The 25863-nt window shown below is 42.2% G+C and overlaps 1 protein-coding gene across 1 annotated transcript; it reads left to right on the top strand.

The window, feature by feature from the left end:
- Positions 1-3807: 3807 nt before the first annotated feature.
- Positions 3808-25130, top strand: IRF4 (interferon regulatory factor 4). The gene is made up of 9 exons (XM_030552303.1): positions 3808-3893; positions 6332-6554; positions 7291-7477; positions 8440-8528; positions 9307-9448; positions 11922-12029; positions 13488-13841; positions 18659-18771; positions 21233-25130. Exons 2-9 carry the CDS (start codon positions 6351-6353, stop codon positions 21374-21376), a joined length of 1341 nt encoding a protein of 446 aa, XP_030408163.1. The 5' UTR covers positions 3808-3893; positions 6332-6350; the 3' UTR covers positions 21377-25130.
- Positions 25131-25863: the final 733 nt, after the last annotated feature.

Genomic DNA, 25863 nt, shown 5'->3' with positions numbered 1-25863 from the left:
CGCAAATCTACTCCCCCACCCCGACACGTGAAAGAAAAGGGAAAGAAATCGTTTCTTGACTTCTTTCAGTGTCACCCTATGTCTACTGAATGCTGCTGGTAGACGCGATGCTGCAGCAGTGAAGAGCAGTATCTGCTCCTCTCCCCTCTCTGGTGGCAGACAGTGCTGTAGGACTGGTAACCGTCCTTCTTATCAACCCGTGAGTGCTCCTGGCTGGCTTTAAGTGAGGCTGGCTGGGGGTGCCTGGGTGAAAATAGGAATGATTCTCAGTCATTCCCAGTAGATGGTACAGAACAGCTGGTAACCGTCTTCATCATAGCAACTGGGGGCTGAGCTCCATCAACTCCCTCCCTATCCTGTGTAAAGAAAAGATTCTGTCCTGCCTGGACTATCATAGCAGCGGCATGCTGGGCTCCTCTTCCCCGCACCGCTTAATGTCCTGCCTGGACTGTCATAGCACTGGGAGGCTGCCTCCCCCTCATTTTATCTCACTAACAAGTCACTGTTTCTTATTCATGCATTCTTTATAACTTCATGACACAACTCGGGGGGACACTGCCACGGTAGCCCAGGAAGGTTGGGGGAGGAGGGAAGCAACGGGTGGGGTTGTTGCAGGGGCACCCCCCATGAATGGCATGTAGCTCATCATTTCTGCAGGATCTGACACAGAGCAGCTGTGCTCTCTGATATACTGCTTCTCTAGTACACTTGCCCCATATTCTAGGCAGGACTGACTCTATTTTTGAAACCATAAAGGAGGGATTGACTCGGGGAGTCATTCCCAGTTTTGCCTTTGCGCCCCTGGCCGATCTCAGCCAGGGGCACCCATGATAGCAGCAGACAGTACAGAAGGACAGATAACCATCATCTCATTGCCAAATTACACTGGCAGCAGACAGTACAGAACAACTGGTAACCGTCTCTGCTATCATGCAAAAGCAAATGAATGCTGCTGTGTAACGCTGGAGTATCGCCTCTGTTCGCAGCATCCAGTACACATACGATGACTGTAAAAAAAAAAAAAAAAAGTTGAACGGGCTCCATGGTTGCCATGCTATGGCCTCTGCCAGGGCAATCCAAGGGAAACGGGCACGAAATGATTTTCTGCCGTTGCTTTCCCGGAGGAAGGAATGAGTGATGACATTTGCCCAGAACCACCCGCGACAATGATTTTTGCCCCATCAGCCACTGGGCTCTCAACCCAGAATTCTAAGGGGCGGGGGAGACTACGGGATAGCTACGGAATAGCTACCCACAGTGCAACGCTCCGGAAATCAATGCTAGCCTCGGACCATGCACGTACACCGCCGAATTAATGTGCTTAGTGTGGTTGCATGCACTCGACTTTATACAATCTGTTTTATAAAACCGGATTATGTAAAATCGGAATAATCCCATAGTGTAGACGTACCCTTAGATAGTTTAGTCAGTGATCTTAAAAGTGTGGTTAGCAGAGGAGTTAAAAAGCAATACAAGCTTTCTGACAGGGGGCCTGCAAATTTTGTATTCATACAGGAAACTTCCATTGAAGCCAGATGTGAGTTTTGTGTCAGGTCTGCTGGACCTTTTATTACTATTTAGATCACTAGAAAGGGAGATTAGGCTGCAGGGTTCCTGTATTGTTCAAAACATAATCAAGGTCAGTGGATGATTAGGATTCCCAGCATATACAATATGCACATTATATAGGTCACCAGTCTGATACTGCAATAGTTATTTAAAATAACATAGTTTAATTGTTGGACAGAGTTTTCCAACCTGGATGTCTAAAATTAGTCCCCTTAGCTTTTGATTATCCACCTAAATGAAACCCTTGGCACTCACATTCCGATTGATATGAACTGCAGATGCTCAGTGCATCTGAACATCAGGATATTACTACTGAAGTGCCTAAATATGCATTTAGGAGTCTAGTTTTAGGCATAGAGGTCTGAAAATTCTGGCAATTCGGGGCTAATCTCTCACAGAATGCTTTTGGCAAAGTTGATAAAAGACAACCAAACATTGTTGGTCATCTGTCCTGTCTTCATATAATATTTTTTGGCAAGTTCTGCTGGTTTTATTTTCTCTTAAGGGTTGAGGGTTTTTCTAATAATTATTTTAACTTCAGCTGAAAAGTAAGATTAAAAAAACATTACTCCAAATTGGGGAAAGGATCTAGTTCTATCCTGAAGGGCTTGTTCTAACGGACTTTTTTCACATTGAGACAGGGCTCTTTCTTTCAAACTGGGAAAAGTGGAAAGGGTTCCAAATTGCTATTTATAATTAAACTAAATAAATATGCAACACTTTTGTATAGCCAATGAAACTTCTGCCTTAGTTCGCTATACCATCATTATCATCCTTGCTTCTAATGAACAATATCCAAATCAGGCCTTTTCTGGGAAATATAATTACATTTAAATTTCAGAAGATGGCGTTGAAGATTAGCAATTAATATTCTAAACATTGTATGTATCCTATACATAGAAAGCCAAAAAAGTCAGTGTGCGATGATTGTTTTGAATGTGGTATTCAAGAACAGAGGATATGAATGTCTGTTAAAAATGTTAAAAACGGGCTGGGGGAGGGCTGCTACATGAATCGTGTGTGAAACCTGAAAGACACAATACTAAACGGCTTGTTGCTAGTCCAAACCTCGAGCTTCCTCCCCGCGCCTAGTTTGAGAGTCTGGTGAACAGTTATCCTGTCTCTTAGTTAATGTTTTTTTAAAACAAAGATATTAACAAGTCATTTACAGCCAGTGCTTTTTTTTTTTTGCGTATCAGGAGTTCAGTCGCTGCACGGTTTAAAAGGAACCTTGCTGAGAGACATTTGGTTTGCTCAATTGAAAATTTTCGCTATAAATTGATCGCTCCTGTTTGCATACATGCAGTTCTGACGCTATGAATGGTATGTGCATGATCTGTGTAGGAAAGCAGCGACTGTCCCATACCGTCTGTTCTTTTAGCTTTAAAAATGTATCCGTTTCAGAAGCCAATTAACTGACGTGTAATCCATCAGTGTGAGAAAGGAAACTCGGAGGAGTCACCCAACGATATACAAATTAGCGCTGTTCTAAAATCTTTATGGCTTTATTAGAGTGGTTGATTGGAAATACTTTCCCGAAGACTTGAATTGTAACAATCTGAATTTGACACCCTCCCCCCGCAAGATCTATTTCACAACTCGCAGGTGTCTTCTAGTACAAATGAGTTTTTGGGGCTGCTGCAGCTTATTCTCCTTATATACCATTTGGCTTTGAACGCACTTTGTAAAAAATCCCAAGTGCCAAAGAGGGCGTGGGGAGTGGCGTATGGGTATGATTATGCGTTTAGGAAGGGGAGCTGGTCCTGGGTAGCCCACGTGTGGCAGTTTCTTAGTCTGGAATGTCAGGCAATGTGTACCTCTCAGAACCAGTTCTCTTTCAGTCTCTCGGATCAGCCTGCTGCTTTGAGGGCAAAGATAAACAACCTTCTCTCGCGGGGCCTTTTGGCCACAAACTATGAGCCTTCCATCCACCACCATAATACATTTTCTTGTAGGTGTGATCGTTTACAGTAAAATAAAGCTTGCTGTAAAGCAGGTGATCAGTCAGGGATTTCCCGTTCTATTTATATGTCTCTGTATATAGTATATAAAACTATTCGGTTCTGTACTTTTCCCCACGTGTCACGGTGTCTAAGTAAACCCCCAGCGGCCCGAGCCGCTTCAGTGCGGCCCCCGCGTTCTCCTGCATCTCTTCAGTCCAACCCTCTGTAAGACTCCGCCCCCAACCTCCCCCCGACCCCCCCCCATCTGACAGCTAGTCAGTCATATAAGTTCCTGCTTTCGCTCAGTTTGGTTGTTTCATATCTTTTTTAACCATTTGAGAAAACAGGCTGCCTCCTGCACTGAGCGGCTGGGTGAAAGAGGTAAGAGACCGATCATCTACAATGCTGATCGTAAAACAAAATAATAATAATTGGGCGGTGGGGGGCAATGGGCATGCCTTTGGTTATTTAAGCAGGTCGTGGTTTGATCCTGTTCTAGGAGGGTAGCATATTGAATGAGCATTATCTGCCAAATTCTCTCCCTCGTTTTGCTTTACACAATAGCTTTCTCAAGAAGGAACTCTTCGAGCCATATGCTCTCACCCCTTTAGCCCCAGAGCGATTCCTGTTTGGGATAACAGAAGTTAGAGATGGACATAATTTAGAAGAGCTGTCACTCAGACAGAGGGTGCATTAAGCTAGCATTACAGTTGACCATGGGCATTTAGTCAGAATGTTGCATAAAATGAATTCAGTTGCAGCAGGTCGGACTGGGGGGGGGCGTGCTGTTGAAAACAAAGTTACAGAATTTCTTGTTTTTTAAATGATACATTCTAAAAGTAGCCTGGCTGGCGTGAATGATCCTACATTTTCCCGTCTCTCTCTCCCCACCCCCCATCTCTAATTTCTGTGATTCTAGGAGAACAAGGATTACTGCAGCACTTGTAATTAAGCAAATATACATATTCATCTCTCTCTCTCTAGAAAAGTGTATGTGTATATGTGTGGAGAGAGAGAGAGAGAGAAGTGTGAGTGTGTGTGTATATACACTTTTCAATCCTTAAATTACTGTAACCCTGTCCCTGGCTGGTAGGAGATCACACATTTCGATCTTCGGCCCCTATTCTCCTTGTCTGCTTTCCAGCAGCAGCCCACGAGTCTTGCACGACACAGATTTTTCTGACTATACTATTATTTTGGAAAGGGGAGAAAAATAAAAGTTTGGGGTGGATTCCATCAAGTTACATCCCCCCCGTCATTTTCTTTTTAAAATTATTTTTCTTTAATGTCTAAGCCAAGCCATCTGGGCAGCTCTGGGTTAAAACGTGCGCCTGGCCTCGCTCAGTGATCTAACAGGAAGCAGCTGGGCTTGCTACCACTCTTCCAGACTCTGGGAATGCCGGCTCTGGAATACACCTGTCCTCATCGCTACTGGGAGCCCCGGTCTATGCCAAGAGCCTGCTGGCATTGCAGGCCCTGGTTGACTTCAATGGGAGCCAGAGAGGGCGTCATGATCCCTGTCCCTTAACTCCGGGCTCCAGACGGAACCCAATTCACTCTCTTTTCGCAGATGTTACTATGAGGCTTTTACTGTTGGGTCCCTAACGGGGAAGTGGAGGTGGAACCGCTCCGTGCTCTGCCCAGCGATCTCTCCGACGGCTGAAATAGTCTCTAGCGCTATGAGATCAGGATGACCTTTTCCGCTTTCTGTCCCGGGGTCGGTCGGTCAGACCCACCCCCACCAGCTGCGTGGAAATGATGTTCACTAGAACAATGTAGTGATGGAAAAGTCCCTGGCTCGGCAGCAGCGGTGCACTAGTGGGTGGGTGCAAATACCAAAAACTTGACCCCTGAGTAGAAGTCATAAGGGAAACTGCAAAGCTAGGAAGCGCCACACACACTTATAGCTTCACAGCGTGTCTGTGTGCGTCTTTGTGTGTGAAAATGCATCACACGTACATTTTCCCCGTCCACTCATAACTCGTGAGAATTGCCTTCATTTAGGATCTTTTCAATCTATATCCAATTTTAGATCTGTTCAGAACGTGTCTGTGGACAGACATCTTGCATGTGTGTCTCTTCAGATTGTTACACACTTTTAGATAAATGACAGCAGCTTACTTGTATGAGGGATAGCTTAATGTCTGCTCAGTCTGTATCAACTGTTAGCTATAAGGATTGGTATAATCTTGTATTGCTAGTGAATGTTATAGTTACACACATGTAGAATATATTATGTCCTCCGGGTATGGTTTTGAAATATATCTTCTTGTGCGGACTTGTGAATTAGCATCATATGTATGCATACACCGTGTGTGTGTGCGTGCGCGTATGCATATATACACACGCACTCTTAGAGATCATAGGCGCTATTTATGACTATTTGTGGTTGAGGTTTTCAAAGCAGTGCCAGGGGGTTAGTATTTACATATGAACACAGGTGTATACATGAACACATGCCCAGCTATACTCTCAGTATCTGTTTCATAAACACACACACATGGGCGCGGGAGGAGCAGGTAGAGATAAATACAGCGCCTGTCGCTGTCTCTCCCCGTGCCCTGGAGCGCATCAGCTCTGAATGGCAGGGCCTGGCCGCCTCATCCCGCCGGGAAGAGGCTCTTGTTGGGCCCCCTGGCTGCTGCGCATCTGGGAGAAGAACTTTCTCTCCTTCCCCTCCCAGGCTCAAGCCCGGGCACAAAGTTAAGCAGCCCGGCCCAGCCCACGCCGGAGGCTGCAGCTGGCGGGTCCGCGAACTCCGGCGCGTGGTGTTTAACAGCGGGCGCCGCTCTCCCCCCTTGCCCCCCGGGCGTGTGCAGCGAGCAGCGGGTGAGTGGCATGAACCTGGAGAGCAGCGAGTGCGGGATGAGCTCGGTGAGCTGCGGCAACGGGAAGCTCCGCCAGTGGCTGATTGACCAGATCGACAGCGGCAAGTACCCGGGCCTGGTATGGGAGAACGACGAGAAGAGCATCTTCCGCATCCCCTGGAAACACGCCGGCAAGCAGGACTACAACCGCGAGGAGGATGCCGCCCTCTTCAAGGTAGGGGGCGGCCAAGGGCCACTCACTCGCCCTCTGGGCGTGTCTCTGGCCGTCCTGCAGCCCCGACCCCCCCGGCCGGTGGGGGACAGGAGGGATCGAGTCCTTAGCAAGAAGCGGGGGTAGTGGGTTATCTCCCCTCTGAACACCAACCCGAGCCGAGCCAGCCGCTGGGGGTTCCTGCTCTCCGGGTCCGATCTCCTTCAGCCGGGACTCACCGAGGCTCCCCAGCCCGCACCGTTGAAGCCAATGGGAGTTTTGCCATTGACTTCAGCGGGAGCTGGGTCAGGGCAGGCGTGGGTCTGTCTTTTTCAAGCGCATTGGTTGCTGGCTGTTGCCTAGAGCGAGGCAGTGCAGTTTCTCCCGGAATTAATGCAGTTAATTGCTTTCCATAGCCAGCCCTCTCGGTTTTGCTTTTGTTTTATTTGAACGACAGGGTTGCCAGCGTCCATATGGAACACTTCCCGCTCCTTCCTTCTCCAACTGTAATGTTAAACGGTTGTATGGTTAAAGAACATTTATTTCTGCACCCACTCTGTCACTTTTCTTCTTTCTCTTACTATTTTATCTTGCCTTCAATACTGTTCTTATTACCTTACCAAAAAACCACCTGGCATATACTTTAGCATAAACCAATAGGGAATAAATTCTCTGCTCAAGGGCTATTTCAGCTTTTGTGATTGTATACCTATAGCTTGATTTTTTTCTCTTTCTTTTTGAACATTTGAAACGTTTTCAGGCTTGGGCTCTTTTTAAAGGAAAGTTCAGAGAGGGCATTGATAAACCAGATCCTCCAACTTGGAAGACAAGGCTAAGGTGTGCTTTGAACAAGAGCAATGACTTTGAAGAACTGGTTGAGAGAAGCCAGCTGGATATTTCTGATCCGTATAAAGTGTACAGAATAGTGCCAGAAGGAGCTAAAAAAGGTAGGCCATCTTAGGTTTTACATACATTTAAAGTCTCATTTTCCAGTGTGCAAAAACTGAAGAGATGTAAGTCACTGGTGTCTCATATAACCATACAGTCACCCGTACCAGACTTGGTAGCAATCAATACAATAAATAAGATGTGCAGTACTCAAGTACATCTTCTTTGGATAAATTTCCCTTTAACTTACATTGCCTGAAAAAGAATGGTGGGAGTCTGAATCATAGCATTTGAAAAAATATTAGTTTGTTGGAGGTACAAGCATGCAGTATGTAAATTACTGGAGGGCTTCATCTTGGGTGTACAGCCTCTATTTCAGTTTTAAATAAAAAGATGCCTGTCTTAAGCAACCACTCAAGAGACAGGCAAAAATAAGTTTGCTTAATGGAAGTGGACTTCAAATAAAGGTGGAGCAGGCCTGAACTAATTATGAGCCAGATTGTGCCTGACTACTTCAAGGGTGAGCAAGGTTAGAGGAGTGCATTAGCCTCCCTAGCCTTCTTTGCCTCTGCATAGCAGTCAAGTATGGTCACAGTCCTGGCACTCCCCTGTGCCCCTATTTTCCTAGAAGCCCAGACCCTCAAGACACCCCAAAAAGGGCACACAGCAGGTAGGGCCATCAGTCATCCCTTGTATGCACTGGCCATCAGAGCTGGATGGGCACATAAAGAAAATATCCCTTGAAGGGATGTGAGCAGCAGGTGCTCTTTCTTTATGCACTGGGAAGCTCTGGGAGACAGAATTACTCCCAAAGGTCTCTCTGCATCACTCCCACTACAGGTCAGTATGTATAAAGCACAATCAAACCCTGTGTGTTAGGGGATGGTGTAGAGTGGTCTCTTAAGAGAGGAGATTGCTTATTAAGGAAGCTCCCTAGTACAAGTTCCTTTGCAGTAGATCATTTTCAGGTTTCTTTAAGATACAGTTGGTAACTATGTTTTTATCCTCATCATGTATGTAGGAGCAAAACAACTCAGCCTAGAGGATCAACAGATAATGATGAACCATCCGTACACAATGACTTCTCCTTACACTTCACTACAGGCTCAGGTACAGTATCAGTCGTGTTATTTTTTGGCTTGTTTGTTGGGTGCCTATTGAGCTAATTTTTGCAGGACCATATTATAGTACAAGCCTTTCTATTCTAGTCTACCACCATTTAGTTCTGCTTGGAAAAAATACTTTTTTATAAGAAACTGAGAAATCTATAAGCAATGATTTCATCATGTGAAACCACAGGGCAGCTGATCCAGCTGGGATTTTTTAAAATGTGAATTACAGCTCTGTTTTGTTAGATTTTTTTTGGTAAAAATGGATATATTGCCCTAGTATTTCTGGTGCCAGAAATTGAACATATGATGAAACATAGATATTCTGCAGTAATGTTTTGCAACAGTGCTCCAGTTGCCTATTATAATTTTGTCATGTTTATAGTTTACACTAATGGTGACATTCAGCTCATTTGAAAGCCTCCTCTGTTTGGCAAAATATCATCCAGGTGGTGTGTGTGATACTTTGATCTACAAGAGATATGGGAGAACAAATAGCAAAAGGACTCATGCAGAACTAAGGAAACTTTATAATCTAGAAACATAGATTATTATTAGGGTTGGAAGGGACCTCAGGAGATCATCTAGTCCAACCCCCTTCTCAAAGCAGGACCAATCCCCAAATGGCCCCCTCAAGGATTGGACTCTCAGCCCTGGGTTTAGCTGGCCAATGCTCAAACCACTGAGCTATCCCTCCCCCATAATATGGGAGATTATGTGAAAGGTAGCATCAGTTCTGATTACAGCTAAATAAAACAATGTCTCATTAAACTGAACAGGTGTCAAACTACATGGTACCTCATGAACGTAACTGGAGAGATTTTGCCCCTGAGCAGCCACATCCTGACATCTCCTACCAATGCCCAAGTGTTCCTTTTGCAGCTCGCAGTCACCATTGGCAAGGTCCTGCTTGTGAAAATGGTAAGAACATCTCCCTGGAGGTCAATTGCTTGCTAATCTAAAGAGACAATATGTGACCACCATAGAAGGACCACAGATTTCATATTTGTTATTCATGGCTTCGGTGGCATAAGTATTGAAGGATTGATTTTCAGAAGTTCTGAGCATCCTTCAGTGACAGCAGCAGGTGATAAGCACCTCTGACTATCATCTATATTGACACTTGTTTTATTTTATTTTATTTGTTTTACTGTAGTGCCTAGGAGGCTTAGTCATCATCATAGCATCTCATATTGCCAACCCCAAGCATTCAAAAATTGAGTCAGCCTGCCCAATGATTTATAAATGACTATGTATAGATAATTTTTTATTTGCTTTCTGATTTTTGAGTCTCTATGGTTCACATTTTTCATGTTTTTCTCCACAATCATGTAGGTTAGAAACTTACTCCCCCCACCCCTTAAAGAAAAGCTGAGATTCTCACATAATCATAGCATACTAAGTATCGTTAGAGTTGGCAACACTGAATCTGAGCACCTGAAAAACATGCAAAGTAGGGAAGTCTTTATCTTATGTGGGGAGCTGAGGTACACAGAGATTAAGTGACTTGTTCCATGGTGACACAGGAGGTCTGTGGAAGAGCTAGAAATTGAGCCCGGATTTCCTGAGTTGCAGTCTATTGCTTATTCACATGATCATCCATTGTGCCATGTATGGCTGCAGGCTCAGACTCTCAAGGGATATATGCTCATTTCGCATGGATTTGCTTCATAAGTACAGCTCCCCACACAGCCATATGAGAATAATCTTGCAAAAAATAGAAATCCTTAGTCCAAGATGAGATGAGGAAGGAATATTTAAAGTGCACAGGGTATGAGAACTACAAAATGCAGTCCTTTAATGGTTTAAGTGCAATGAAATAAACTTCTGTTTACACTTGTCTGCTGACAACTGAACACTCTACATTTAGACAAGTGAGCTATTTAGTTGAAATTTTATAAAATTCTGCTCTGATTTACACCCCATGCAACAGTTACTTCAACGGGGTAGTGAATGTAGGTTTTGGTCCTTATGCTCTATTGAACTTATGCTGAATAGAAATACTAATTTGGAAATGAAAAGTGTCATAAACTCTTGGATATCATGGTAAAGACTGCTCTAGAAAATGCTAAGATAGAGAATAAAAGAAACATGGCATTTTCTAATACTAGAAAGAAGACCATAACTAATTTTTCTTTGGAAAATTTCTCTCTTCCCCTTTTTCTGTTGATTACCTGATAGAATCTTAGCATATACATATTTAAAAAAATCACTGATATTTTTGCTTTGTTTTTTGTTAGTAACCATGAACATTATGTCATGCTTTAGTAAGAATATTGCTTTTCCTGGTTTCAATTTCATTCCCTCAACTCCCAGTCTTATGCTTATCATTATGGCAGTTCTTTAAAAAGTCAGTGCTCCAAAGCATTATTTCCCCACCATTTGTATCTTCATGGGTCTTTTAGGGCTTGATCCTGTGTTTCTTGAGGTCAGTGGGCATTCTGAAGACACAAGAAATGCAGGGTCTTCTATCTCTGTGGCTTAAAAGAAAACGAATAAATCCCCAATGCAGCAAAGCATTTAAATCCATGCATAATGGGTTAATGGGATGTGAGCATATGATTAAAATTAAGCACATGCTTAAGTGTTTTTTGTATAGGCATGTATGTAAACAAATTCTCAAGTGTTTTCCTGTCTCAAGGTCCAAGTGCTGCATTAAGCTTGTATCAGAGAATTGGGCAATAGTGGCTTACTCACTGGATTGTCTTGTTTGTCAACAGTCACTCACAGATACCCTTGGCATAGATTAAAAAGTGAAGTAGCTTTGAGAAGAGTCAGATCTGTGTATGGGAAAGAGTAGTGTCTCTTACCTGTGTCATAGATATTGTGTTTATGATATAAAGCCCTTTGAAGTCAATGCTAAGATTTCTGTTGACTTCAAAGGACTTTGGACAGATGTTATTGCATTTTAGTTTGCCTCAGTATTATCTCACTCACAGGAAGGGATAGCTTGGGAAAGGACTAATGTTGGCTGTAGTATTAAAACTCTAATACTCTGCTGCAGGAGAATCTCTTTTCCCTACAATTACCTTTTTTCTTTAACACAATTAAAGACATAATGACTTTGAATATTTGAGTTGTCTTTGATAAAACTCCTTAAGACCTGTGAGAATGAACGGATTATTTTTCATCAGCTTCCAAGATCACCATTATCTAGTTAAAATGCAGATTATTTCTATGGGAGAATAATATGCACTGGTATGGTTAGGTAAAAGAACAGCATTTAAAAGATCCAAATAAAAAAAATCTAGGTAACATTTTGAGTGGATAAAATGTTTTGGTCGAGGGGAAGGTTCTGGAGCTCGGAAACTGTCATGTGCATAGCTGGGAACTCTAAATTTGTTGTTGGGTTTTAGATAGCTAGATATCATTTGACTTTTTTTTGTGAAAACAGGTTGTCAGGTGACTGGAACCTTTTATGCTTGTGCACCATCTGAGTCACAGACTCCTGGGATCCCAATAGAGCCAAGCATAAGGTCTGGTGAAGCTCTTGCACTATCAGGTAAGTCTATAACACCAGGTTTTCATGGTGAACCATCCAGGAGGCTCTCGTTATAACTTTCCAAGTAAATGTTTGCTCACTGTTTATAGGGACTTCTTTTGTGAGTGAAAGTGACATTTCCTTTCCAAGTGAGTTCTGTGCATGTACACTTAGGCCTCAGTTCAGCAAGATTTTTAAACATGTGGAACTTTAAGAACTTGAGTTATCTTCACTGAAATCTGTAACTCAGATTAAGATCAATGGGATCATTCATGTGCTGAAAGTTATACACGCTTAAGTACTTTGCTCTTTCAAGCAAATTTCAAGCAAATTCTTGGTTGCTCCTCAGTGAAGCATCAGATAGGACAACTGCTGATGGGGGAAGCAGATTTTTCTTTAGCTCACCACAAAGCCACATTGCTTTTGGATTCAGAGGCCTAGAGGTTTTTTTTGTTGTTGTTGTTTTTTGTTTACCTGGACCGTATCCTTTCTGAAAATACTATTCCTTTGTTCAACATTTTGTCCTATGGATACTTTTCTGTCATCTCTGTTGACTGCATCAGGATTTGCAGCATTTATTTATCCTTGATAAAATAAAACCTCTCAGTACTTTGGTGATGGCACTTTCACTCTCTGAAAAGAAACCTGTTCAGCCAGCTTTGCAGTCGTTCAGACTTAAGGGTTTTATTTATTTATTTATTTTATTCCTTATGTGGAAATGTAGAAGCTAGTTTGGTTTTTAAACTAACAATGAAAATTATATGGAGAAATTGATAATGCAACTAAGGGGAAAGACTTGTCTGGCAAATGACAGAGTTAAGCACACACCTAAGTGCCCTTCCTGAGCAGGGCTGCTGTCCCAAATGGGTCTATTTGCACAGCCCTGCACCAGGATCGAGCCCTTAACAATCACTCTCCTGTGTCGAGTGACCACTTTAAAACTCTGCCTAACATTTCAAATATAATTTTGTCTGCATTTCAGCCAAAGACCACTTCTACTGGGCAACTGATTGCATTTTTGCAAGTCTTGTGAGTAGTTGCTTAACAGGGTTATTATACAACATCTTGGGAGAAACACAGCTATTTTCTGATGTATCTAGGAGAACATACTGAGACTGAGCTTTAATTCCAATTAAACCTGTGAAGTACAAACACGTTTTTCCCCACTAATGAAAATATGCAGCTTGCCAGGCCTTAATATCTAGCATATTTTCCACTATCTGCATCACAGGCTATTCAGTTCTCTCCCCAGGGGTAGAAGCTGGTGTTGGAGTTTGTGCTTCCATAGTTCATTATTTCAATTCAATCTATGTTTTTCCCTAAATCAGGGCTAAATTCTGAGAGATGCTGAGTATTAGAAATGATAGGTGCATAGTACCTTGCAAGATCTGGCCCATTGGCCTTAATAGTACTGTGATATAATGCAAAATACTCACAATATTGAACAGCAGTAATTTTTTTTCTGAAATATACTTATAGACTGTCGACTACACATCTGTCTATATTACCGCGAAATACTGGTGAAAGAGATGACGACTTCAAGTCCTGAAGGCTGTAGAATATCTCATGCCCAAAATTATGAGGTCAGCAGCTTGGATCAAGTTATCTTCCCCTATCCAGAAGATAATGGCCAGAGGAAAAACATAGAAAAATTACTGAGCCACTTGGAACGAGGAGTAATACTCTGGATGGCACCTGATGGGCTTTATGCTAAGAGACTTTGTCAAAGCAGGATCTACTGGGATGGACCTCTGGCATTATGCAGTGACAGGCCAAATAAACTGGAAAGGGAGCAGACCTGCAAACTTTTTGATACTCAGCAATTTTTAGCAGGTAATTCTCAATTTAGATTGCATGTTGTCTATATAAATGCCACCAAATCACTGTCATTGTGGTTCCAGATGGGCACTATTAAAGGGCTCTTTGCACTAAATTACTCCCACCAAAGTGGTTGGGAGACACAGGTGCTCAGCTTCACTCTCGATGTGGCCCTATATGTAGGTGTTAGAAGAGCACATCCTAGGAATAGTGTTTTATTTATATATTTCCATGGTTAGTTCTGCTTTTGATACCCTTATGTGGCTCCCATTGAAAATAATGGGAACTACTCATACTCAATTGAGTACAAGGTAAGGCCTGTGTCACTTTATACCGAGTGGGAGGAGCCCAACAAAATAGTCCTTTTTATGACTGGCTAGTAGATGGGACCACATTCTGATTTTGGATCCAGTGGTGTAAATCTTGAGTAATTCCATTACCTTCAGTTGATTTACTCCAGACTTATGCCGGCACATGTCTGAAATCTGACCCAGAGTATTTAAACATCAGCAAGTATGACTCCCATCAGATATTTTTTTAAATCTGTGTTTTGGTGTGTGTGTGTATGTCTGTATTTAAACAAATACACTGGAAAATATTTGTGGGGTAAATTTATAAACTCTGACTTTCAACAATCATCCTATAAACTAATGGCATAGGGCTAGAAGGTAACTTGCCCAACACACCTGCAAAAGTGAGTCAGATGTTTGAAGGTATGCCCTCAACCCCCTATGCTGGTTATTTGTATTGTGGGTAGCAGAATGGAGGGGAAAACAGCCTCCCAGGGATACTCATGCTCTGGGAAGGGAGTGGATGTAGTCTTGGCTCCAGTTTCCAAGATGCTGACCAGCACGTCTGAGCTAACACAGAGAGATGAGCAACCTGCTCCAGGGAAAGGGGTGGACACAGGTTATTTCTTTTCCCCTGGAGTAAGGGGAGAAACAGGGCAGCACAATTATATGCTGCCCCTTACTAGGGCTTGTGGCAGAGCTACAGTTGAGATCTTAAGTTTTAGAGTGGCATGGTCTCCCCTCTGTGCAGGACACCTTACTGCCTTTCAGATATATTTGTATAAGTTACAGTTTCGTAGAAAAATAATGCAATGCTTTAAAAAAATACCTCAAATGAGCCACTGCCTTTAAAATACTTCATTTTCCAGGCTTTGATGTGTCATCCTAGCAGAATTATCAAGCATCATATGCATTTAAACACGCATCTGAAGAGGATATGAAAATTGACAGTTAAAAAGGGGAATTTGAGCTGAATTTATGGGGTTACAACTTCTATTGTATGCTAATTGTAAGATGTATCGTTATGCCTGCAATCATGTGCTTGGAAGTCCCTTTTCCTTTTTCAGATGCCACTTTAAATTTAATCTGGCTCTTCCAAACCATTCACAGGATATGTGGCAGTATTTTTTTAGAAGCCTATTCCCAAAGGTTAACTTAAGCACAGTTTTCTAAGCTATGTGTGTGAAAATAAATGTGCAAACACATGCACAATTGCATGCTTAATTTGTGTGTAGTTATCACAATAGTATGTGCAAATTGGGGTGTAACGTGCAGCTAACCAGGTAACTTCTTAAGTGACTATTTTGCCATGCACATACCATAGCTACACATTAATTTTGGTTAGTGAGCTCTTAAGTGCACATTTGGGTGTGGACAGTCAGAAAATCAGACTCTTAGGGAATGGAAACACTCAGGAGTTCTGCTAAGAGATGCATGTCCCAAAGAATTCACAGAAGGAAGATGCAGAACTAGGGCTGTGGCCTTTAATTGATATGGCTGCATCTTGGTGCAGGGATATGTCCATATGGGACTCACTGAAAGACTGGGCTTTGTGATTCTGACATATAGTACAGAGTTGACCAGATTCTAATGTCTGGGTTACTTATGGAGAGATCTGAGTGATGACTTTAGCAAACCAGGAGAGGGAGAGAATATGGAGAAGGCTCAAAGACTGGAATAGGAGAACGGTATGAAGGAGTGTTAAGGAGGCTGGCATGGGTTGAGAGTAGGCAGTTGGAGCTAGAATAGAAGGAAATGAGACCTGATTTGGAGAGGTGTGTGAAAACCTGGCAGTTGAAGTCTGAATTTGACCCAGGAGATGAGAGGGAGTCAGTGGAGCTGGTTGAAGAGTAAAGTGACATGCTCAGAGCAGTGAGAGGACTTCAATTACATGTTTTCATGTGTCTGGAATAGCTGGGATTCTCTGACTCTTTCATATTGAAGATCATTCTTACTACTGAAACCCTTCATGGGCCAACTCCCTTCTCTATCCCATCTCTTCCCTGGGCTATTATGCTGCAATACTTGGAGAATCACTGAGGCTGAGAGCTTGTCTACACTTACTGGGGAATTGATGCGTGATGCATCGGTGGTTGATTTAGTGGGTCTAGTGAAGACCTGCTAAATCTGCCACAGATTGCTCTCCCGTCGACTCCTGTACTCTACCTGAACGAGAAGCGCAAGGGGGATTGATGGGGAAACGGTCCATGGGGACCCCATGGTAAGTAGATCTAAGTATGTCGACTTCAGCTAAATTATTCACATAGCTGAAGTTGCATAACTTAGATCGATCTCCTCCCGTAGTGTAGACAAGGCCTGAGTAAAATTCTGTGACAGAAGAGGGGTAGGAATGGCGTTCTTTCTTAAGTAGTAACACTGGGACTAATTAATCAGGAGTTGCACTGAATCCAGACTGCTCCGTGCCCTCTCCTGGGACACCTAAGTGAATGCAGTGTTGGATGATCATACCGAAGAACTGAAAGTCTCCCCCTCTGCTCCTAGCAGGTTGTGAGTGTTTTTAGGGCTTGTTGGAAATAGAGAGAGAACATTACCTACTTTTTTTGTTACAAATAGAGTACAGTTTTCTTTGCATTAATTATTAATTTATCATAAATCATTATAATTTATTCAGTAGAACCTAGAGGTCTCAACTGAGACTAGAACCCCGTTGTGCTGGGCACTACATTTACACAGAGTAAGAAACAGTCCTTGCCCCAAAGAGCAATGTATTTTAACCCAAGTGGAGCCCTCTTGTAAACATCTCCCCCATACAGGGAATAATTTGTCTAATAATATAAATATGTATATATTTGAGAGGCAGTATTGCCTAGTGACTAGAGCACTGGACTGGAATTCAGGAGACCTGGGTTCTATTCCTGACTCTGCCACTGTCCTGCTGAGTGACCTTGCACAAGTTACTTCCCCTCTCTGTGCCTCAGTATCCACATCTGTGGAATGGGGATAATGATACTGATGTCCTTGGTAAAGCGCTTGGAACTCTATTGATTAAATGTGCTGTATAAGAGCTGTATGGTATTGTTGTTGTTACTGTTTATTAGACTTGATGACTATAACCAAATTTGTACTTTGCAACCTTTTGAGATTTCCATTGTATTGTATTATAAACTAACATTTTTGATGATGTTATGTTGTGCTTTACAGAGCAATAGAAGGGATGGAATCCTGGCCCTATTGAAGACAATGGCAAGACTCCCATTGACTTCAGTGTGGCCAGGATTTCACCCGAAGTGCCTTCTCTACAGAGTTTGCAGTATAAAAATAGACATGACCAACAAGTGACAGCAGCAGAGAGGGGAAAAAAGGATGAGGGGGGCAATGAAAAGTCACAGCTGTCGCTGTATTTGAGCCTGGCCCTTTTCAAGGGGTCTGTCCACACTGCAATCTGAGATGTGATTGCAGCTTGTGGAGTCAGACCCACGCTGGCTTTCCCTGTGCTAAAATGGCTAAAAATAACAACATTGATGTGGTAGCGTGGGCTCCAGTGTGGACCCCGGGGACCTGTGTACATTGCTAGCCCACACAGCCTCATTCAGACTGCTATTTTTAGCTCTGCTAGCGCAACTATGTCTACCTGCGCTGATTGCAATGTAAACAGACCCTTAGAAAGGGCTGACATGAGATCTCTGGGACCCTGGCTCCTGTAGTAGAAGCGAAAGGCAAACCATTCTGAAAATATGTGATCTGACCCAATTACCTTCCTGTGGATTCATGACCTGGGGTTGGGGGAGGGTTGTGGACAGTGTACAGACACTGACATGGTTCTGTTTGGGCTTCCTCCTGCTCCCACTGAAGCCATTGTCTTAAGTGGGAGCAAGATCAAACCCTTACAAAGGTGTACCAACTGCACTGCAAGCTAGTCCTGAGATTCACCATCTACTTTCCAATGAACAGTCCATTTTCTGATGTTCAGTCATCTCAAGTAGTGGGCACAGCAGGGTAGTTTGAAGTCAAAGTGTAAACACTTTTGTTACTTAAACTGCTCTCAGTTCTACTTTTGAGGGTGACAGGCCCTCCTGCAGCATCTCAGCACCATTGTTTTTGAAAGAAGGCGTGCAGTGTGACTTACTGAAATGTATGCGTGGATAGGAGAAACGTAAACGGCAAAAGTTCAAAAGTCATGAAGAATGTCTCAGAAGTTTCTCCTGTTAAGCCAAAACCAAATATGAATCTAAGGAAATCCCAATTGCTGTTTATATTAAATTACTCAAAATGCAATACAAATAGAATAATTGGAGTCTCTTAGCTCTTGCGAGGGGACAAAGTTTTCAGCTATTTGTCCCTTGTTTTCTCTCCCTGATCTGTAGCAAAGTCTCCAAGATCACTTTTCTATGCTGGTATCTTTCCTTTCTCCCAGACTCGCTTTCCCTTTGCTAGACCCTGTCATCACTTTTGTCAGTTGTCCAACAGAACCTCTTCATTGCTCCTGTAGTCTGCTGTTCTGCTCCAAGGTTCTTCATTGCTAACTCTGGAACTCAGCCATTGATGGTGAGGATTTTCTGAACATATCTTTTCTGTCTTCAGAGCTGCAAGCTTTTGCCCACCATGGACGTCCATTGCCTAGATTCCAGGTTGCTCTGTGTTTTGGAGAGGAATTTCCAGACCCACAAAGACAGAGGAAGCTAATTACAGCCCACGTAAGTATGATTTATTTAATTTCTTAGTTTAAAATGAAGGGTATGTGAATCTGCCAGGCAGTCCTCTCTGCTGCTCATCAGTAAGCTGTGAGGGAGGCAGTATATCCTAGTGGATAGGGCACTGGGTTGGGAGACCTGGGTTCACTTCCCTGCTCTGCCGTTAGCCCGCTGGCAAGTCATGTCCTGCCCTGTGCCTCAGTTTCCACATTTTAAAAATAGGGATAGGAAGACCGACCTTCTTTGTAAAGTGCTTTGTGATCTACAGATGAAAGCACTATAGAGGAGTGATTATGACTATTAGCTAAATGGAACAGCTTGGATAGTGTCAGCCATGTGACACCAGTAAGCCGGGCCTTTCACAGAATATGATTGCCAAAGCTGGTGCATAATTATGGATTCTTTTAAAATTGCCACATAAGTGTGCTGCAGCATCTAAGCTTTCTCAGAGGTACCCTCTCCCCTTTCACCCCTCCTAGCCTCTGGTGCCTGCACCACAAAATGCCATAGCAGACTGAGGCAGGCTTTACTGCTTAGGTTACTCTTGCTTCACCTCTTGGCAGTAAACTTCATAACACTGGGCCTTGACTATTCTGCCTACTTTTATATTCATCTCCCTGCAGTAGTGCAGCTGCACCAGTGGAAGCAATAGTGGAAGCTGGGATCAGCCGCTTTCCAAAAACCGAGCTCCACAATGGAAATGTACCCATGGTCTCCCTGCCCATGCTAGAGGCAGGGTTTAGTTTATTGCCATTATCTCCAAAGTGGGAGAATATTGGTGTTTAATTTTGTAAGTCATCCAGATGCTAAGGTGATAGGCTATAGATTTTTGTAATAAAATAATTACCTTCCCTTTACTAGTTATGTGACTTCCTTACCACTATCTGCCTGCAACGCATTGCCCTGTGGTTCCCCTGGGTGGAGGATTACAGCTTTCAAGTTCAGTTTGCTGTCCTACCCAGACATTCTCTGTTTGAATGCATGTTCCCACAGTCAGGTTAGCCTTTTCTCCCGTTCAGAGATCCTCTAACTCTAACACATGCTCCCCAACACAGATATCAGTCCTGAATCTTTAGATTGCTGGGGAGTATCGGGCCAGAAATTATTTGAGCAAATATCAGGGATATCATTGGACCTCAAGCCTCCTCATTCCCTACTTAGGCCCCCAACAGTACAAATTCTCTCCACCATCCATAACACCTCCCACTTCCCAACCACTCCCTCTCTCCTCCCATCTGCTTTCCAAATTCCTAGTCTCCCTTCAAAGTACCCTTTCTCCACAGCCCTCCTCTCCTCAAACATATTCTCTCCCCTGTCCACAAAGACTCTCCTCTGAGCATGTGCCCACTGCCCCCCGCCATACCTCTCAGTGAGTTTGTTGTCTCCTCCAGCGTTCTGCCTTATTCCTGAACCTCATTATGCTGGCTGGCAGCTCAATCTCTTCTCTGGAATTGGCTCAGCCTCTGCCTTGGGTCCTCCTGTTCTGAATTTGGAGGATGGGGAGGGCGGGAACTGAGCAGGCTCCATAGCGCACTCAGTTGCATGGCTGCCCAGCAGAAGCCCTGAACAGCGCCTAGCAGCATGCGGCTACACCTGTAGCTGCCTCCCTCCTGTCCAGCTGACTAGTCCAACAGCTGATACAGGGAAGTGGAGAGAGATTGCTGAATTGCTGCAGCAGCATCCGCCTCAAACTCCTGTCCCTTCCTCCATTGCCAATGTCAGCTGAAAGCTAGGGAGGACATGTTCTTCTCCCTGCCACCCACACACCTTTCCTCCATAAAATGATGTCTGTGCAGGGATATGTCTAAATGTTTAGAGGATCTTGGATCTTTTCTCAGAACATATTTGTTCCCCATTTATAAGTCTCAAGTTTTTATATCCTAGGTGTGAAAGTTAAGTATTTAACTAAGGCACTGTGCAAAGCTGGGGACCCTTGGGGCTAGTGAGACAACAGAAATGAGTAGAGCCTCTCAAACATTGCCCAAAAGCTTGGCCATATTAAACCAGTGCAGTGCTGAACAGATAACATTAGGGATGAATGGACATACAATAATATTTAAATTTAGAAACGTTTGACTTGGACTCAGAATGAAGGACAGATTTTTAAAGTTAAGCATGTGAAACTGGGCCTGCATTTGGCCGTGCCTAATTTAACCATGGAAATATGTGCACACACAAATCAGGCATCACATGCACATGTGGACTAGCTGACAAGGTACACTTGCAAATGCATGCTTTACGCAACGGATATTTGTTGGCAAAAACTGCAGCTAGCTCTAAAAATCTGGAGTTGAAGTAAAGGCAGAGCTCAATGAGAACAGAGTGCATTTTCTTTCAATTTTGGTATGTGGAACTGTTTTATTTTGCCTTGTTTTTAACATCTTTTTACTGATGAGTAAATAGCTAATACGAACGATATGGCACATGCTATCGCACTTCAATAATATTTTTATCTGTTGTTAAGGTTGAGCCAATGTTTGCAAGGCAGCTTTATTACTTTGCTCAGCAAAACAGTGGACATTTTCTGAGAGGCTATGATTTACCAGAACATGTCACTAGTCCAGAGGATTACCACAGATCTATTCGTCATTCCTCCATTCAAGAATAATCTCCTCAGAAGGGGTGTGTTTAAGGCTTTGTAAAGATGATGCATATTGGAAGAAAAGAGCTGGATCACATTTTGGGGATACAAATCACAGCTGGATTTATTCAGGAAAACATAGTCCCAGAGACTGGAAAATGAACAACAGTATTGTACAATAGAAACGATGAGGCTTCAACATTTGGATGGTACATTTAACATAGATTCTGCGGTTGCTGGGGATCACTGTGAAAACTGACAAAATGTTTGATATGTTTACATTGTTTAAACATTCTCCATGGTTTGAGGATGACTTCTTGCTGAAGACTTAAATTCAGAGTTTACAGTGTTATGATATTTGCAGAGCTATTTATTTGTGATTACAAATCTCAGGGCAGGGAAATATATTTGCAGTATTCCCAACATGAAACTGTAGCTACTGTGGCAAAGATGGCACACAAGTGGCCTAGGCATTCATAAATGTTATGTTGTGAATAGCTACATATGTAAGTGGTTAAGAATTTAGATTGTTAAGCGTGGTAAACTTTTTATGCCTATATTCTTCTATGAAAGTTTCAGTGTGTATTTTTAAAAAAAATCCAGTCCTAATGAGATATATATTTTTAATGCCTGACATTTCTCTTCAAAGTGCATTTTGTCGTTATCACCGCTGTTAGTGGATTGATACTCATAACAACACTTAGAAGAGTTCTCTAGATGGTATATTTGGGGTAGTACATTGTGAAGGGTGGTCATTTAACATTGCAGAGTCAGCAGGCAACTGATGCTTCTCTCTAACAATCTCTAGATCTGGGAGTTTTTGCTGTCTGTGTTGCAGGTGGGACCATTGACTTGAATTCTAGACCCTAGAATAAAACAGGTTTTTGAGAAAATAACTGCAATCTTTTATACTTATTCTGTCATATATGATTCTTGTTTGGTGGTCATGCTCATTGGCATATATATGTAACATGAAATAGATTTCCAAGGTACATTTGTACAGATTTGGTAAATATTCACAAAAAGAGTCGTTGACTTACACAAGGTCAAATTCTGCTCTTGTCTGTGCAGCTACAGCTCCCTTCTTTGTGTGCAGAAGTCAGTGGGAGCCAGGTGTCCAAAGAAGAGCAGACTTTGGCCCATAGTATTAGTAGAGCTGGGAATATCTATCCTAACTTTTGTTTTAAAAAGTTAAAAAACAAAAAAAAGTATAACTTCAGGAGATTTACAACTTTTAATGCTGGGGTGTTGATTATTTGCTTGCATATGCAAATAAACTTGGGACGCCTTTGTATGGCAAAGAGAGAGAGAGATTTGTCAATACTGGTGTGTGTGTATATATAACTGAAATTCTACAGTCTGTTATGCAGGAGGTCAGACTAGATGATCATAATGGTCTGTTCTGGCCTTAAAAATCTGTGAATTTATATTTCTCATGCCAGAAAGATCCTCTCCATGGTTAGAAATACACTTTGCATGAATTTCTAGCTAGAACAAAATTGTATATGGTCTGACAGCAGACTCACATTCTAGGGAACTTTAATTTATACATCTTAAAGATGCATACTATTTTGGGATATAATATCCCCTCTTTTCTCCCCTCCCGTAAGGCCAGTTTATCAGTTCATTATGTTTTAATGTTCTTCCTTACTTGAAATATCTTTCCTGACTTATGTGTTCTAAGGGGAATACTCAAGCTCATAGACATTCAAATCTCTGCATTAGTCAGCCTCCAAACCTTTTTAATTTGCACACTTCTATGTATATTTTAGTCCAGTGAACCATGCAGCACTTCACTTGAAATCAACGGGACTTTTGTGTGCAGGACTGCCGAAATGAACTGATATACCGTAATGGATTTGGGTTTAACTTTTCCTAATAGTCATTGCTTCACTTGCTGAGTGTCTCACCACATGTCTCAGAATCAAGTCCTGGACTTCACCAGTTCAGTTTGGTAGATTAGATGTGTTGTTTTCTGGGGTGGGGTTAGTTCTTAAGAGCCTAATCCTGCATTGCCATCTCAAGCAAGAGGCCCAGTTAAGTCAGTGGGAGGTTTGTTTATGTAAAGGTTGCAGGAACAGACCACAAGAAAGGAAGTCTGAAATATGAAAACATTCAGTGTTAGTTCCCTTAGCAAAGCATCGAAAGATATGTATTTTTTTCCTTTGCTGAACTGTAGACATTGTAGGGAATAAAAATAATTGAGGGCCACATTCTGCTATTGGATGCCTGGAGCTCCCATTGACTTCAGAATTTGGACCTTGGTGTCTTCAATGGCTTATGTGAAATCCTGATTCTTAAAATCGAGGCCTAGTGGTATCTGTTTTCAGTGTCCCTGCACATTGGAAAGATATTGAACTATTTGTCCAATTCATCAAGTTTGACTTGGAATATGCTATTTTCAGGATGATATTACTAAATTCCTTAGGAAAAACACAAGAGGTTGTAAGTTAGTTATGTTGGCCCTTGACCCCGCTCCCATGGAAATCAATAGTGAAAGGCCCACTGATCTTCAGTGAGAACCAGATGATGCCTTATGGGAGCAAAGAATGGCACAGACTGTTAAGTGATCAGTTTTAATCCTTCTGGAATGGGGAGTTTCACATTCTTCCATCAAGAGTATAAAGATCACAGCTTCATAAGCTTCTATGTTTTAGAATAAAGGCTACAGAAACACTGAAAGTTTGTAGATTCATTTATAAATTACATGTATTTTTTGCTGGTAGATATTTTAGGATAGGTTAGTGTCATGTAAGTCTAAAAGCCAATTGATTTGAACTACTTGTTGTTTTGGAATGTGGTACCTTCCAGGAAAGCAGGGAATTGCAAGTATAGAATGACGCAGCTTCTCAAAATGTGTTCCAGGTTTTACCCATTATAGCCCTGGAGAGAAGAACTTTCTAAACTTACACTGATTTTACCAACCCCTTGGTAATGATGGCCAGCATTTCACAGGTTCATTGCATACAACTAGTATTGCTGTTAATGGTACTGCCCTGATTCAGCTAAGCACGTAAGCTCTTACTTTGAGCATGTGCTTAAGTCCGTTCCTACTCAGCAAAGCATGTGCGTGCATGCCGAATTCTAGTGCTTTGCTGAACTGGGGCCTAAAGCTTGAGGTACTGGGGTGTGTGTGTGTGTGTGTGTGAGAGAGAAGAGGAGTTGGGATAGGACCAAAGGGAGATGATCAAATTAAACAATAGGAACTGTCCTAGTAGAGTAGCAACAGCATGTGCCATTGTACTCAGTAACCCAAAGTAAGAGGAGAGTCTGCAAACTGTGCAAAAGATCTACTAAGCCTTTCAGGGAGGGGAAACTAGCCATCTCTTTGTGTTGCATCTTCTACCATCCAAAGTCAGAGGTACATTGAGCTTGGCTTTGGATGGAGCTTTTAATTATACTCCCCTCAGAAGTACAGTGTAAAGTTAGCAGCTGTTGAAGAAGAAGGGATAAAAAGAAAAAGCAGCATCCAATAAGAAGTTGCATGTGATATCTAGTAGGACTGTCTGTAAATTCTGACCTAATTATGAGTACCCTATTTATAGTGTAGGAAAGCCTCCAGGTGAAAATGTATTTTACACAATCAAAAAGCCAGAAACATCTATTATTGAAAGAGCAATGAATATCTAGAATGGTACCATGAATTGCATTGTAAATTGATTTTTAAAGACTGTATTTGACTTATGTGACAACATGCTATTGTTCCAAATAACTAATGGATAAATAAAGTGGGGAAAACCCCCCTAAACATTCTCTTTGATTAAATGTTTTTACCCTGTCACTAATGTGAGAGCATTTGAATTACTTCCTACTTCTGTTAAATTCTGTTTATAGCTTCTGAAGTCTACTTCCTTCCTGGTAGGATTTCAGTGGTATTCTATCTCAAATGTTTTACTCCTAGCAAGACTGATGACAAAGATTGATCCGTGTTTTAAATGGAGTCCATTGTAATTTGTCAATATGGTAATCTCATTCTGATATCAACATTGCTACAACTGTCTGTGAGCTTTTGTAAGAGCTTCATGTCCAAATCCCACAAACGATTTGCTTTCTTTAAAAATTGGCTTTGTCTCACTTTGTGAAGCGGTTCAGTCTACTGTTAAAAGCTCATTAACAGTTGTGGGGATGTAGGTTAACCAGAAATGAGAAGATATATTTTAAGCAAAGTACAGCGTAAAAGGTTTTGTGGAAAAAACACAGGATTCACATGAAAACCCCCATGCTTTGTACGTATGCTGTTTACATCAGCATTTGTCAGCAAAGTGGAGGTGGGGAAACACCATTCTGATCAGAGAGCTTTGAGGAAAAAGTAAAGCTTTCAGTCATGGGGCTGTAGATCATTGTCTCCTTCTAGACCCTAGACATACCATAAATATGTGGTTCCTTTTTAATAAGAATAACCTTTTAAAAAATAAAAATAAAAATTGATTTGTCCTTTCTCAGAAACAATTTTATGCCATTTGTGTCGATTTTAGTTGGGCTTGGTGTGGGATTTGTGATCACTGTGGTATTTT

The sequence above is a fragment of the Gopherus evgoodei genome, chromosome 2 (genome assembly GCF_007399415.2).
Source record: "Gopherus evgoodei ecotype Sinaloan lineage chromosome 2, rGopEvg1_v1.p, whole genome shotgun sequence".
Lineage (NCBI taxonomy): Eukaryota > Metazoa > Chordata > Testudines > Testudinidae > Gopherus > Gopherus evgoodei.
Note: the sequence above shows the minus strand (reverse complement) of the source record. Positions and strands in the feature narration are given on the sequence as shown.

What these genes read in the sequence shown, in the direction of transcription:
- IRF4 (XM_030552303.1), top strand. Translation starts at nt 6,351, where the DNA reads ATGAACCTGGAGAGCAGCGAGTGCGGGATGAGCTCGGTGAGCTGCGGC. An exon ending in AGGATGCCGCCCTCTTCAAG is followed by an intron (nt 6,555 to 7,290) that starts GTAGGGGGCGGC and finishes AAACGTTTTCAG; the next exon opens with GCTTGGGCTCTTTTTAAAGG. An exon ending in TACTCAGCAATTTTTAGCAG is followed by an intron (nt 13,842 to 18,658) that starts GTAATTCTCAAT and finishes TTCTGTCTTCAG; the next exon opens with AGCTGCAAGCTTTTGCCCAC.